The 16,769-nt window shown below is 29.9% G+C and overlaps 2 protein-coding genes across 2 annotated transcripts; both read right to left on the reverse strand.

The window, feature by feature from the left end:
• Positions 1–1,318, reverse strand: LOC149516585 (F-box protein CPR1-like). The gene has a single exon (XM_089767326.1). It carries the CDS (start codon positions 1,184–1,186, stop codon positions 62–64), a length of 1,125 nt encoding a protein of 374 aa, XP_089623452.1. The 5' UTR covers positions 1,187–1,318; the 3' UTR covers positions 1–61.
• A 1,479-nt stretch (positions 1,319–2,797) lies between these two features.
• On the reverse strand, positions 2,798–6,437 carry LOC149516586 (F-box protein CPR1-like). The gene is made up of 4 exons (XM_089766284.1): positions 5,227–6,437; positions 5,072–5,146; positions 4,956–5,018; positions 2,798–2,948 (listed from the first exon to the last, which is right to left on the reverse strand). Exons 1-4 carry the CDS (start codon positions 6,435–6,437, stop codon positions 2,798–2,800), a joined length of 1,500 nt encoding a protein of 499 aa, XP_089622410.1.
• Between the last annotated feature and the right edge of the window lie 10,332 nt (positions 6,438–16,769).

The raw sequence follows: 16,769 nt of genomic DNA on the forward strand, positions 1-16,769 counted from the left end.
TAGTAAAAGGTTGAACATTGAGTAAAAGCATAACTAAATTGTAAGTATCAGCAAATGAAAATTAATGGTTGAATGCAGTTCCTCCCCTGAAAGAAACTAGGCTCTCTGCATACATTGCTAGCTCTAATGCAATTCCTTCAAATTGGAGTGTCTTTATCTCTTTGTTATCTCGATGATGCCACGCCAGAAATTTGCTATCTTCGTTAACAAGGAAGATTTCACCATCGCTGCCGACTCCTAATGGTATAGTGGCAGGAGGAAAAGATGCAATGGTGAATAATTTTGTCCAAGAGTTCTTTAGACCAGGTTCACCCAACACCCATGCATCATAGCAGCCATACCTCACATAATAATCATGACAAAGTAACATACCAAGTGATCCGTTGATTTCCATTAAATAGGTAAGATAGCGTGTTGTTCTACAGTTCTTACCCAATCTCCCATCAGGGAATGGTGTTGTAACGAAAACTTCATTACTCATGTCAAATGAGAGGAGCAATTCTTCACTATCAACAACTGCCAAACAGTGATAAAATCCGTTGGAGTAGACTTGATCGATCCCATGACAATTGAAGAATTCAGCAGTTAAGTTGTCATTGAACTTTCTCCAAGAATCAGTAGTTAAGTTGTACAAAGCAACTCGGTTACCTCGGGGGACTCTGTCGAAATCACCCTCCCAAAATGTGTCAATCCTAATTACTTTATACTCATCTCTCTTGGAATCATAACCCAGACCAGCTACATCAATGGTATTTTCAGAGCTTGGCGGACACTCAAAAGGACACATAGGGAGAATTTTAAATTCCTTAGTCGCAATGTTCCACAAAAGAATACCACTAAAACGGTCACAAAGACAAATTATGCCATTGCAATGACCTAGGATATTTATATGTATCGGATCATCAGTAAAGGATGGTATATCAAGATTGGCAACAACATCAAGAGTTTGATTGGAAATAAAAGAGACCATAGCCTTTCTCGGTGAAAAATTCACTTGTTTCATGAGGAGACAGGTCTTGTTTTTACTAAAAGAATAGTGGGCCGTAATAAATTGAGGGCTTTGAATCAAGCAACACCAAGACTTACCAAGACACCTGAATCGCTTTAGAGATTTGACAGGCAATCTTGCCAGAATATCCACCACAATATCTTCAGGCAACGAATGGGTGATCGCTGCTGCAGCCATTGATGATCTTCCTTGACGGTGTCCCCCTGTGCGTGTGTAAACGAGAGATTTGAGTATATGCAATACTTTCGAAGGGATGGGAAAACTTATGTGATTTGATTTTATGCAGCGTAAATGGTAACTGACATTTGACAGGCAACACCTCTTGCAAGTCGTCTGGCATTCTATTGGGTTATTTATTGTACCAACTATTAAATTTAAGAAAAGTGACGTCATTGCTTAACTGTTAAGTAAGCGGTTGTTTAAACATCCGGATTAATTAAAATGGATTTCGAGTTTTTAATTTTGATTGTCTGAGCTTTTTAATCAGAGTTGTTTGATATTGGACTTGTGCAAACTTCGTAGTCTTGAGTCCAAATTTTCCAATCTAAAATCACATTGGCCGAAATTTAATTTCAATCCACTTCTGCTTAAATGGGTCTTTTGTGCTTAAAAGTTAAAAAGCCTATGCCATTCGGAGCTTAAAAGCCCAAATTTCCAAATTCATGCTATTAAATTAGTGTTTTAATTAAATGAAAGGTAAGGGGCAAACTCCGGTGTACAAAGCTAATGCTCTCCGTTTTATGAGAGTTGATGTGAAATCTATAGTATTTTAATTAAATAAATAATTTAATTAACTAATTAATGAAAATTAAATAAAAAAAGGAATAAAAATTCTAATAAAATAAAAATAAGAAAAAATTGAAAAATAAAATAAAATTAAACGCGAATGCCATGCATGAAACCGCCAGCAACAGTGTCTGCCAACCCTGCAATTCAGCCACCCTATCCATCGAACCGCCAAGCCACCCTCTAGCCATCATTGAAGTCGAAATTAAGCTGCCAACAACCCTCCTTCTTGCTCGGCATATTTCTACCTACTTTTTGGTTTTTCTCATAAACCTAAAATCTGAAACTACTTATAAAAGTGAACAAAGAAATCAACAGAAGCCATGCTACGCAATGACAATTAATAAAAATCAAGTACAATCATCGAAATATGTTGACCTATATTTGTCGAAAGTTTTCAATCATGGCTCATTGTATGTGGCCTTTCTTGTGAGATTTCACCATAAGAGTTAATAATTGTGATTTTAAAAAACGTTAATAGGTTTAAATATCATATATAAAACATTGTGTTTGAAAACGTTTTTAATGGTATATTTTCATAAATAATTTAGTTTGACATTTTTCATGTTACAATTTCATGTATTAAAAAACAAATTATTATAAACTTTAATAAATAAATTATTATGTTTTTGTTGGTACAACTCTTGAAACCATATTGTCAATTCCATTTGCACATTTGTTATGATTTTATGTTATAAAATTAATCGTGCAAAGCACCGACATAAAAACTTAGTTACATAATAAAATTAATTTTTTTAAATTAAATTATTATACATGTATTAAATTATACAAAATTAAATTAACTAATTAAAAGTTAACATTCCTCTTAAAATTTTATTTAAATTATTAAAAATTTCTCAAATATCTATTTCCCATCCATATTTACTTTTCCCTCAAATCATTCACCAAAATCGAAAAAACAAAATCAATTTTAACCTTTAAAACCATGTGAAATATATCAGTCTTACCAAATTCTTCCAAACCCATTTTCTTCTTTTCTCGCTAGTAGTAGAGCATGCCAGCATAGTTTTCAGCTTGCCAAATGCCAATCCCATTTTTCTCTGTTTCTTGTTCCTCCTCTGTCTCTACTTTTCTTCCCCATTTTGAGTCACCAAACACAACCAACCACCCTCTTGTCTTGCTCAAATCCTCACTGTCTCTCATTGGAAAGATTTTAAACCGACATGTCTCATTTATCTATCCCTCTCAAAATCAAAATTGGATAAGACAACAAAGAGCATAGCCGAAAGTCGACGGGTACGGAGGTTATATGAGAACTTTTTTTTTAAACCATCCACGACTCAAATTTTTAAAAATGGGTATTTGTGTTTTTGCCATGAATTAATTTCTTTTTTCTTAAAGTTTGATTAAGGCTTAAATTTATTGGATTTTAATTTAATTGTTTGAAGTTAGGGTGGGTTTTCTTTTTTGGTTTGATTTTGTTTATTGTATGAGTTGATTTAAAAAATATGAAAAATTACTATAGCATCTCGATATAATTATTATTGATCGTTATGCCATTATTTGATGTTACAAAACTCCATTGTGAGTGTAATTACCGTTCACAACCCCATCGTAGGTGAATAATGATGGCAGAAAGTGTCGCTACTGCTAAATAGAAGCCGCAATTCTTTTAATAAAAACAATACATGCCTCCTCATCAAATATGAAAATTATATACATGGAAAGACTATGGTCCCTTTTATCAAAGTTCATTTACGTGACTAAAATAGGGGGGGAAAATAGATATATTCTAGTAGGGTGGGGCCTATAGTCTAATTAAACTCAAGCTAACGCTGCTGGGGGAGGCCAACTGTTGGATACTATTGTAAAATAACCTTTTCATGAGGCATTTATTATGTAATCTTTAATAATGCATATAAGTGTAACCAAAATAATAATAATAATAATGCTTATAAGAATTATATAGAATTTTTTATATACATATATATTTGGAATTAAAATATGTAATTATAAATCTTGGACCGTCTAATTCTTGGTCAATAGCTTGCTACTAGATATCATGTAAGTACTCCTACTGAGAGCTCTAAAATTTAAACATCATTTATAATTTATATATGTTAATACTAACGACTAGCAAAATTATTTGGCAAATTTTGATGGTGCTTTACTTGATTAATGAGCTACTCTTTTGAAATGACGTGAAGCAAAAAACTACCCCTTAATTAACATCACAATATGTGCATTAACAAAGAAAAATTTTTATTAAAAAAAAATCAAAATTAATCTATTCACTCTATCGATCATCAAATTAAAAAAACCTGATTTAAAAGGATAAAATTATTGTTTTTTATAGTAATTTACTCATAGTGCAAGCCTACGATTTCGCTTGTTTGAAAATGATTTTAGATATCTCAATTATCAATAGCATTATTACCATACATAAGGTAATTATTACCACAGGATTTATATTCACCCGGTTGCTTGCTTCGATAGCGATGCAAATAAATCCAACCTTTAGCACCAAATAAATAAATAAATCCAACCTTTTTAGTTTCATGATCCTAGGCTTCAAAAAGATTAAACTTAAATTAAAAATAATTTTTAATAAATTATTATAATTCAAACTGAACCTGAGCTCAAATTGTATTCCACTGAAAATTAATTTTATATATAATGCAATTGTAAGGAATTCTTGCTCGAAAAATTATTTTGATTCTCTAGAGCAATATTACCTTAAATAGTGATAAGCCAATTTATTGATTCACGTATACTAAATAAATATTAAACATATACAAATATATTGATTCTCTCAATCAAAATTACTTACAAGTACAAAACTAATTATAAAGTTCAAGTTTTACCACGAAATTTTTTATATAGACAACTCAACAAAACCAGAAAAGGCGAAAGTTAGATTAATTAAGCTCCACCACGAATTTTTTTAATCAAAACCATCAACTTTAAACATAAAACGAAAGAAAATAGATGCGTTAACTAGGACAAATTAAACACAACCAAGAAATTTGTACTTAATTCCCCAAGTTTATTCGAAAACAGCAAAACCTGTTGTACTGTTTATATTGCCAAAGATGCACAAGTGAGGTTCCATTAATCAAATTGGCACTTTTCTATCGACTCCAGGTAGCATTTACCCTTGTAATAGCCATGAAATCGATCTAAAAACCACTGACGTTACCATCTTAAAGCAATAGCAAGAAACTCCAATGGCCTACGTCTATATTCATTAGAAAACCAAAGACTGAAAATTGAATGCCATGTAAGATAAAAGAAAATGAGAGAAGAAAATCTAACAGATGTTTCTCAATGCAAAGGTAACAATACAGTTTATCTTGATAGTAAAAGGTTGAACATTGAGTAAAAGCATAACTAAATTGTAAGTATCAGCAAATGAAAATTAATGGTTGAATGCAGTTCCTCCCCTGAAAGAAACTAGGCTCTCTGCATACATTGCTAGCTCTAATGCAGTTCCTTCAAATTGGAGTGTCTTTATCTCTTTGTTATCTCGATGATGCCACGCCAGAAAGTTGCTTTCTTCGTTAACAAAGAAGATTTCACCATCGCTGCCGACTCCTAATGGTGTAGTGGCAGGAGGAAGAGATTCAATGGTGAATAATTTTGTCCAAGAGTTCTTTAGACCAAGTTCACCCAACACCCATACATCATAGCAGCCATCTGTCACATAATAATCATGACAAAGTAACCCACCAAGTGATCCGTTGATTTCCATTAAATAGGTAAGATAGCGTGTTGTTCTACAGTTCTTACCCAATCTCCCATCAGGGAATGGTGTTGTGACGAAAACTTCATTACTCATGTCAAATGAGAGGAGCAATTCTTCACTATCAACAACTGCCATACAGTGATAAAATCCGTTGGAGTAGACTTGATCGTTCCCATAACTATGGAAGAATTCAGCAGTTAAGTTGTCATTGAACTTTCTCCAAGAATCAGTAGTTAAGTTGTACAAAGCAACTCGGTTACCTCGGGGGACTTTGTCGAAATCACCCTCCCAAAATGTGTCAATCCTAATTACTTTATACTCATCTCTCTTGGAATCATAACCCAGACCAGCTACATCAATGGTATTTTCAGAGCGTGGCGGACACTCCAAAGGATACACTACATCAATGGTATTTTCATAGCTTGGCGGACACTCAAAAGGACACATAGGGAGAATTTTAAATTCCTTAGTCGCAATGTTCCACAAAAGAATACCACTAACACAGTCACAAAGACAAATTATGCCATTGCAATGACCTAGGATATTTATACTCATTGGATCATCAGTAAAGGATGGTATATCAAGATTGGCAACAACATCAAGAGTTTGATTGGAAATAAAAGAGACCATAGTCTTTCTCTGTATAAAATTCACTTGTTTGATGAGGAGACAGGTCTTGTTTTTACTAAAAGAATAGTGGGCAGTAATAAATTGAGGGCTTTGAATCAAGCAACACCAAGACTTACCAACACACCTGAATCGCTTTAGAGATTTGACAGGCAATCTTGCCAGAATATCCACCACAATATCTTCAGGCAACGAATGAGTGATCGCGGTTGCAGCCATTGATGATCTTCCTTGACGGTGTCCCCCTGTGCGTGTGTAAACGAGAGATTTGAGTATGTGCAATACTTTCAAAGGGATGGGAAAACTCATGTGATTTCATTTTATGCAGCGTAAATGGTAACTGACATTTGACAGGTAACGCCCCTTGCAAGTCGTCTGGCATTCTATTGGGTTATTTATTATACCAACTATTAAATTTAAGAAAAAGTGACGTCATTGCTTAACGGTTAAGTAAGCGGTTGTTTAAACATCCGGATTAATTAAAATGGATTTCGAGTTTTATTCGGATGTTCCTAATTTTGATTATTTGAGCTTTCTAATCAGAGTTGTTTGATATTGGACTTGTGCAAACTTGATAATCTTGAGTCCAAATTTTCCAATCTAAAATCACATGGGCCAAAATTTAATTTCAATCCGCTTCTAGTTAAATGGTCTTTTGTGCTTAAAAGTTAAAGTCATTTGAGGCTTAAAGCCCAAATTTCCAGACTCATGCAATCAAATTAGTGCTTTAATTAAATAAAAGGTAAGAGGCAAACTCCGGAATACAATGCTAAAATTTTTCGTTTTACGAGAGTTAGGTTGAGATCTATAGCATTTTAATTAAATAAATAATTTAATTAATTAATGAATATTAAATAAAAAAGGAATGAAAAATTTAATAAAATAAATATAAGAACAAATTGAAAGAAAATCAAATCACAAGCAGATACCGTGCAAGAAACCACCAGCAACAATGTCTACCAGGCCTGCAATTCAGCCAACCTATCCCTTGAATCGTCAAGCCACCCTACCAGCCATCATTGCAGTCGAAATTAAGCTGCCAACAACCCTCTTTCTTACCCCGCATATTTCTACCTACTTTTCGTTTTTTCTCATGAACCTAAAATCTGAAACTACTTATAAAAGTGAACAAAGAAATCAACAGAGGGGGAAATTTTGAAAAAGAAAAAAAAAACTTCAAAAACAAAATCTGTTACCATCACTACCAGTACCCTTGTGCTACTAGCACACCCACTTAGCAAAGAACCCAAACTCGTCACCAATTTCATCTAAAAGCCATCAAAGCTATACCATGACCACCATCATCCACCCAAAAGCAAACACAAAAAACCCCTTCAACCCTTTGCTCACCAAAACCACCACACCCATCTAAATAGCCAAATACGCAGAACCTTCATCAAATTCCATCTGGAATAAAAAAGTCCTACTCTATTTTCATTCGAAAACCATCACAAAAAAACCAAAAAGAAACTAATTTCCCTAAAACCCAAAAATTACACTATCAAAAGTAAAAAAGGCAATAAATGAGAAGAGTAAAAGATAGAGATTTTTGTTGGTTTTGGCAGCTAATCGGCCATGAGTATTCTTGGAATTTTTTGACTTGGATCTAGGTGGCATATAGATACTCAATCTTTCGTTTACTTACACACAGTGAGGAAGATTATTAATGGCTGCAGTAACAATCACCCATTCGTTGCCTGAAAATGTTGTGGAGAAGAATTTTGGTTAAGGTCATGGTTACGTTTTCGGTCACATTAAATTTATTATGATTGTGAATGTAATAATAATTATCGGTGTAACGGATACAATAACAATAGTTACCTTCATTGTGATAGTAATTTTTTTTTTTATTTTATATAACTACAAACATCTTGTTTTACTCAAAGTCCGAACCCATAAATTGAATTTTTTATTTATTTTATTTTATTTTATTTTTATTAAATTTATATATACATATGTTATTTTTTATTTCTTTATCTATTTTTATTTTTTTGTTATTTTTAATTTTATTTAATTTCTTTGATATCCTTATCTTCAAATTCCATTTATATTTTCTTTAAATTATCTAATTATTTTTAAAAAAATCAAACAGATGAAGTTTGGATGATATTATCTTAGGTGGTAAACGATAGGATTGATTTCAAAAGATAATCTAGGTGTTTATTTGAAATAAATTTAATCCTAATTGAATTGAGATTTTGCTAAATCTTCCCTTATAAATAGATTTGAAATCATCACACAACAATCACACTCACAACAGTAAGCATAGTGAACAATAAGAGATAGAATTTTAACAAGAAAGATAGCAGCAACAAATAGAGAGAAAATAAAGAGCATCCAAAATTTTTTAAAAGAGAAAAGTTTTTAGCAGAAGGATTTTTTAGAGTTTTTAAGTTGAGAGAATTTAATTTGGTATTTTTTTAAGGATTTCAGGAGCTAAAAGTTTAATTTGGTGTTTTGGAGCAAATTTTTCTAAATTTCTAAAATTTATTCTAGAAATTCTAGAATCCAACCAAAATTTCGACAAACTTCAAATTTTTCGATAACTTAATTTGGTATTTTTTTTAAGGATTTCAGGAGCTAAAAGTCTAATTTGGTGTTTTGGAGCAAATTTTTCTAAATTTCTAAGATTTATTCTAGAAATTCTAGAATTCAACCAAAATTTCGACAAACTTCAAATTTTTCGATGACTCTCTAACAATTTTTTTCAATTTTCGACAATATTTTTCAAAAATTGACAAAGCATTCGATCGACGTTCATAAGCTTTAGAAAGAGAAGCAAAGAAAGGGAAAGAAAGGAGAGAAAGAAAAAAGAAATCTAAGGAAAGAAAAAACAAATTTGCAAGTTTTACAATGTCCTATAACGGTGTCGTTTTGAGTAAGGTTAAACCCTAAGATCCATGTGTTTTGCATTGACCCAATTCGAACTATACCACACTACCCAACGACTCACAATCCTCCTAAGCTAATTGAGCTTCTAAGCCGAGCCAACTAGTCTTGAGCCGTGCCATATCCTGTTATCCTCTGTGCTTATAGTCGCACCTTCTCAGCCACTAAACCGAGTCAATCTTGTTGGTATAATTTCATTTTCATTTATTTATTTATTTTTCATTTATTTGTATATTTTCTTTATTAATTGTTTATTTGTTTATTTATTTTTATTTATTTAGTGGTTTATTTATTTGTTTATTTTATTTATTTATTTATTTTATTTGATTATTTATGTATTTATTTATTTGTAAATAATTTTTATAAAAAAATAAAAAAAATTCAAATAAAAATGAATCTTATTACATATTGAAGGGTTCAAATTTCTAAAAATAAATTTTTGAATAAAAAATGAATCTTACCAACATGTTGGGTGGTTTAAATTTCTAAAAAAGAATTTTTGAATAAAAATGAACCTTGCCAATATATGGGAGGCTTCAAATTTAAAAAAAAAAAAAGAATTTTTGAATGAAAATGAACCTTACCAACATATTGGAGGGTTAAAATTCCTAAGAAATGAATTCTTCAATAGAATAAAGTCTTACCAACATATTGGGGGGCTTGTGATTTTAAAAATAAGGTTTTACCAATAGATTGGAGAACCTTATGAATTTCTCATAAAAATTAAATTTCAAGGTAAATAAAAAAAATAGTCTTCAAAAAGCCTTACCAACATATTAAAGAGCTTGTGATTTTAAAAATAAGGTTTTACTAATAGATTAGAGAACTTTATGATTTTTAATTAAGATTTAAAAGAAAAAGAATAGTTTCCGTATGATCCTACCAATATATTGGAGGAGAATCTTTGATAGAAAATCTTACCAATATATTAGAAGATATTTTTAAAAATAAAATAAATTAATAGATGGTTTGTTTGCACAAGAAATGTGTAAACACCCAATTTTGTTCGAATTGTCTAAAACAGATCTTGATTTCAATTGAGTGGATATTGGGCCCAAATTTTATTTCAATTGGGCTTAAGACTAGAATTTTATCTTTGGCCCAAAGTTGTGGCCCAAAATCCAGTTAAACTACTAAGTTTTTATTTTTTAAAAAAGAGCAAATAAAATAAAAATAATAAAAAGGTAATTAAAAACAAAAAAAGAGCCTATGACTATGGGTGTCGTGCATGGCACTGGCAACCCATGAGCCACCCTACCCTTTTGTCTGTACCCCTTTCCCCTTTCAGCCATGGCAAATAAGGCCAAGTCTTCAAAAATCTAGTTTAAGCTAAAATGGAAAAAAAAAAGTCACATCGATAGTTTTCTAGGTAGCAGATAAGCCGCTGGTGACCCTATGAAAACCCCTCAGAATCTCAAAAATTATGAGATTTCATCTCCCCTCCCAATTCTATAAATTTAAAGATCAAGCAAAAAACAAAGAGGAAGAAAGAATAAGGGAAAAACTCTACCAAAAAAAAAACCCATAAAAGAAATCTTCTGTCAAACAGAAAAAAACCTTTTCCTAATATAAAAATAGAAAACAAAATCCACATCCTTTAGAATAGGAAATCAACACTAAAAAAAAAAAAAACAAATCATAAAAAATGAAAAAATGAAAAAACAAAAAGAAAAGGAGTTTTCAACCGAGACTTTGAGAACAGATCTTGGTATTTGGAAAGAGTTTTTTGAAAAACGGGGCTCAAAATGAGAATCAAGAGGTTGAGAGGAGTTTTTTGGTGACTTTTGGAAGTTTTTTGGTGATTGGCGATGATGACGATGAACAAAAGTGCATGACGACAACCCATCATTTTCTGGGAAAAAAGTGGAAGAAATTTTTTGGTTTTGAGGTTTGTTTTTTTTTTTTTTTTTTTTGTAAAAGGGGGGAAGAAATTAGTTGAAAAAAATTTTGGTTCTCATAGGAGAGGGAAGAGTTAAAAAGATATTATTTTGGTTAGGGAAGGATCCACGTGAATTTGTTACCCAGCTGTAGACACCCTATTTAGTTTGAGACTCAAACCAATTGGGCCTAGATCTAATCCAAGCCCAATAGTTCAATTTCCTACATTTCTTTTTTATATCTTGTTTGTCTTATTTATTTATTTCTATTTTTTTATATTTTAGTATTTTATATATCTAGTTCTAAATTTTTATCATAAATCATTAATCATGTGGAGTAATTTGAGCACTAATCAAGGATGACCTCGGTAATTAAGACTTAAACACGATATCTTTAGATATTAAAGGAGGATTGAAAAGAAACAAAATTAGAGAATCAAAGTTAGATTTAATTTGGAGAAATTTTAAGGGATTCTAAAAATCAAGGAAAATCAAGACAATTCTAGAAATTAATTAAATCAGCTTTAAAGAGAATCAAGAAAAAAATCAATTCAAAGCATAATCAAATTTGCAATCTTTTCCATTCAATGCAAATCCCTAAAATTCTTAGCAGAAGGCCCTATATAAATACTAATTAACCACACACAAAAGGGGGAAAAAATACTAGGGATCTTAATTTTCTGTTTTTAACAGAAATCATTCAAGCAATTTTTGAGATTTTTTTTTGGGTTCTGTGAATTTATTTCATTTTGAATTTGATTTGATTTGTGAATTTCCTAAATTTGGGTTTTAATTTTTAAGTTTGATTCTATATTATGTTGAGTTTATGAGTTTTTGCTGGGGTTTTTTTGTTGGTTTTTGATTTTGAAATTTCTATTGGGTTTTTAAGAATCTGAAAACTTTTCTAGGTTTAGGATGAATTTTTTGGTTGAAGTTTGAAGTTTTTGCTTGAACCCGGTGACCTACGTAAAAATCCACACTTCAAGCTTAACCCAATCGCAGGTTTTTCTTTTTCTTTTCTTTCATCCTATTTTCTATTTTCTATTTTGATTTGATTTGATTTGATTATTTTATTTTAATTTTATTTTTAGAATTTTTATTTTTACTTATTATTTTTTTTCATCTTTAATTACTATTTTCTCATTACTTTAAATTGAAAATTTTATTATTTATTTTTTAAAAATACCTTTATGAATTTTATTTTATTTATTTAAAAATAATAACCAAAAAATGTTTCTAAAATAAATTCATGAATCTTACTAAACTATTGAAGGATTTTTCATAAATTTAAATTTTTTATGAATTCTACCACATCATTGGAGAACCTCATAAATCAATTTTATAAAAAAAATTACTAATAAAATACATTGTTTTCATCCTACCAAATTATTGGAGGATTTGCATCTTAAATTAAGTCTTATCAAACTATTGAAAGATTTAATACATATTCTAAAAATAAATTTACAAGAAAATCTCATCAAACTATTGAAAGATCTACATCAAAGTAAATCTTATCAAACTATTGGCAAATTTTATTAATTATTTTCTTGAATAAAAATATATTAATGAACCCAACAATAAAACCTCTTGAGAATGTGACACTAGTCTTTATGAATACTCTTAAGGTGAAAAAATTATTTTAAATTGCTATCAAACTATTAGAGCAAATTTAGGATTAGTTTCTAATAATTAAACAATTTGGTAGAATTATAAGAATATTTTAAGGTTTGGATAATTTGAAATTAAACTAATATCATCCTTTGGATAGGTGTTATAACCTTCTTCACGTGTAACTGTGTTTCTGAACCTAAAATATGATTTTATGGACTAGAATTTATTATTTAAAAATATCTAAGTGAATTTTTGGACTTCTCTTTAAATATGATATATTCTATCAGGTGACCAATCACATCTAAACAAAAAAGATTGGTAGCGACTCTTTTAATCTATATCTAACAGTAAGTTTACGGATCTATATGTTATGACATCAATCCGAGATTTGCGCGACTCAACTAAAAAATGTGATAGTTGACTAGATTTTGATCAGTTTGACTGAATCGGTATTGAACTGGCTTGAACCTCAAAAAATCATATCTAAACCAGCTTGAACCATAAAAAACAACTCCAGACCACTTGAATCACAGGCAACAGCTATAAATCGTTGAACCTTAACCGCTTTAGATCATTGACCAGTCTAGTTTAGGTTTTTTTTTTGTATTTTGTGTTTACTTTTTTATTCTTTTATTAATATTTTTATAGTATTTTTTTATGTTCCAAAATATTCTTTATATAAAAATAGAGTTTAAAATTTTTTTATAATTTTAAATTACGTTAAAAAATAAAAATAAAAGTTTCGTTTATAATAAAAATGAAAAATGAAAAAGTAAGAAATAAAATAATAATGAAAATTTCCTTTTTTTTTTCTATAAAATAAAAAAAGTTTAACTAAAATTAATAATAAAAATTGAGGAAAAGGAATCCAACAATATGATTCTAAGGAAATTAATGAACTGATTCTTATGAAATCTCTATGTGATAAGATTTTTTTTAAATACTGCTACAGTATTAGAATATTTATAAAAAAGTTTAAATAATAATAAAAATTCCTTTTTCTTCAACTTAAAAAAATAAATAGTAAATAATAAAAATGCATTAACTAATAAACAATTTTTTCTAAAAGAAAAACTATATTTGTTCTAAAAAAATTACTCGTAAACAAACAGAGAAAAAAGAAAAATTTTTATCTGATGATCAGATTCTAAGATAATTCAAATAATGATACATAAAAAATCTCTAGGTTAAAAGATTTTTTTAATACTACCAGTATATTAGAATATTTATAAAAATAAATTTCAATACAATAAAAATATTTCTTTTCTTTTAAAAAATCTATAAAAATATATAATAAAAAATCAATAAACAAATTTCTTTAAAAAAAAAGAGAAATAAATAAAACATGCACCCTAATTTTTAATCATTTGCATCACTTGCATATCATTTAATTTTTAAAAAATAGACATGAGCCTCCGAGGACAATATTTTAAAGAAATCCAAATAGTGATTCCTAAGAAATCCCTAAGTAAGAAAAATTCTTTCAATGTTACTAACGTACTAAAACATTTTTAGAGTTTTTTTCAATAATAAGGTTCTAATTTTTTTAAATAAAATTTATTAATCTTAAATAATAATAATAATAATAATAATAATAATAAAGAAAAAATTTTAAAAAAGAAAAAGGGGGTGAAATAACAAAAATGAAAATGAAAATAAATTAATAAAGGTAGTCAAGGGAATTATTTTTAAATACCAAAATTTAGACCTTTTTGTTAAAATTAAAGGATAACACATAATTAATTGGTACCATTTTTTAACAGGCGCTGTGGGGGTACTAATTCTTCTCTATGTATAATCAACTTTCAAACCTAAACTGTTTTTACAAACCTAAAAATTATCTTTTAATAAATTTTAATTAATTTTTAAAATGTAACCAATTACATATAGCCAAAAAAGATTAGTGGAAACTCCATTTATTTTTAAATTTGTCAAGTGGCTTTAAAACTATTATGACAGTTTAACAACTTCGTTGGGGAAGTATTTCTAAGAATTAGGCCAAAAATTAATTATGATTTAACATCTTAACCAGTATCTAACATTAACTCCCTTGATTTTGAATTTGTTTAAAAAAATAAAAAACAAAAAAAACCAATATGCTAATAATAATGAATAATTAACATCTTTTTTTAATTATTTTCTTTTATGTATATGATTCTCAATAAATTATAGGGCATTTGTGTTAATTTCCCTCACACAATAAAACTTTGCATCTCATGCATGAGCTCTATACTTGGTTTCTATCCCTTATAAGAGGAAGTAAAATATTTATGCCTTCATGAGGTGATAACCTCTGCAATGGTAAGTGAAATACTTTTACTCAAACTGAACCATTTCCATTCATAGTTGGTAATGGGTGAGAATCGAGATGTCTTACTAGTCCAATATAGACGATAGTAAGGAATAATTTGGGAACCTTTAGATGTGTGTCGATCCAAACCAAGCATATAATACGCCATAAGAGATCAACCATAGGTAGAGCCTCTCCAATCCAATTATAGAAGGCACCAAAGTTTGGAATAATTAAGGATCATAATAATTCTAAAATGTGCAAAATAGAAAAAAAATTGTGTTTCAAACAAACCGAAAAAAATACAAAAAAACAAAAAAAAAGGGCTTTGTTACAAAACAAAAATTTACAAAAAAAAAAATTTTTTTAGAACATAAAAATAACAAGCAATTAGTAAAAAGACTAATATTTTGTTTGGTTATGTAGCACCCTAAATGTTTATGACTAAGGGAAAATTAATTTTTTTTTCTAATCTCGAATAACATCCTTATACTAATTCGATTTTGTTTCCTTTTTTCTTTTTTCTTTCTTTTTTGCATAAACCACATTATGCAATTTTCCATTGAGATATTTGCTCAAAGACATTTTTCTTCTGAAAATCTCTTTTCATAGATCTTGTAGAGCTACAAATTTGCTCATCATTCATAAGTGTCACATATGAGTCATATAAAGAGGTGTATATTTGGTCAAAAAAAGATCAGTAAAAGAATGGAGATTGTTTGCCTATCGGTTATGTGTCAAGGTTGCCTGAAAATGTGCATTTGGATCTTACACAAAACAATTTAAAAGATTTGTCTGTCATTTGGGGTTAACTAAGTGAAGAGAGAAAGAAAAGATTTAGTGAAAAGTATCAACAGATTGCATCCCTAATTTCGGTGATGATTAAGGAACAATTGATTCAAGCAGCTATATAGTTTTGGGATCCATCCTCCAGATGCTTCACTTTTAACTAAGAGGATTTGATGTCGACCATTGAGGAATACTCGATTTTGCTTGGGATAAAACTAAAATGTCTAGAGAAGGTGTTTACTTAGAAGCCGAAATAGAGTTACCGTAAAAAGTTGGTGAAACTTATAAGGTTCAATGTTGAAACTATATATTCTTTCATAAAATCTAAAGGCAAACATCTTGATATCCATCGGGATTTTCTTTGTAATTTTGTTTAATGGCATTTAGATGATGATAAGGGGATAACTATTTTTGCTTTGGCAATATACGGCATGGTGGTCTTCCTAAAAACTTTAAGCTATATTGAGAAAACTGTGGTGGACTTTTTCAAGTAAGTTAAAACCTAAACAATCAATCCTTCACCAGTGATCTTAACTGAAACCATAAGGTCATTAAACTTCTATCAATAAAATAGGAATAAGTGCTTCATAGGATGTGCACTATTGTTGTAAGTATGGTTAAAAAGTTAGTTCAAGTGTGAGAAAAGTGCATTCTCAATGCTATATCTTCGAAGCAAGGAACTGGTTAAAGAATTTTGTAAAAGCCAATGGCCAACATTAAAGACCAAAGAAGAATGGATCACATTCTTACAAAGGCTTACCCAAGATGAAATAGAATGGATGGTGCTTGGGATGCCTCACGTGCTTATACTATATTGAGGAGGAAATGAGCCATGGATACCATTATTGGGACTACGGGGGTGGTGAGCTATGCCCTATTAATGTTGCTAAGGCATTTTGGTGCAAAATAGTTTATTCTTACTACTCACGACCTTGCTAAAGTAAAGTTCAATTATAAGGGCTCCAATGCACCAAGAACATCAAAAAAATTAATCTAAGTATAAAAAAAGACACAAAAGTCGAGACTAGGGCCTTTCCTCAACAAGGTCAACCTTGATTACTAGATTTTGAGGGCAAAATAGCTTAGAGATATGGTACTTCCTCCCTATGATGGCTCACATCAATTAGCTAACCTTTAGGTAGAACCATAATTATCATAATTTGAGCTTGTTAGAAAAGAATTAGA

This window comes from Durio zibethinus, chromosome 10, assembly GCF_047325235.1.
Source record: "Durio zibethinus cultivar Kanyao isolate XHJ-2024 chromosome 10, ASM4732523v1, whole genome shotgun sequence".
Lineage (NCBI taxonomy): Eukaryota > Viridiplantae > Streptophyta > Magnoliopsida > Malvales > Malvaceae > Durio > Durio zibethinus.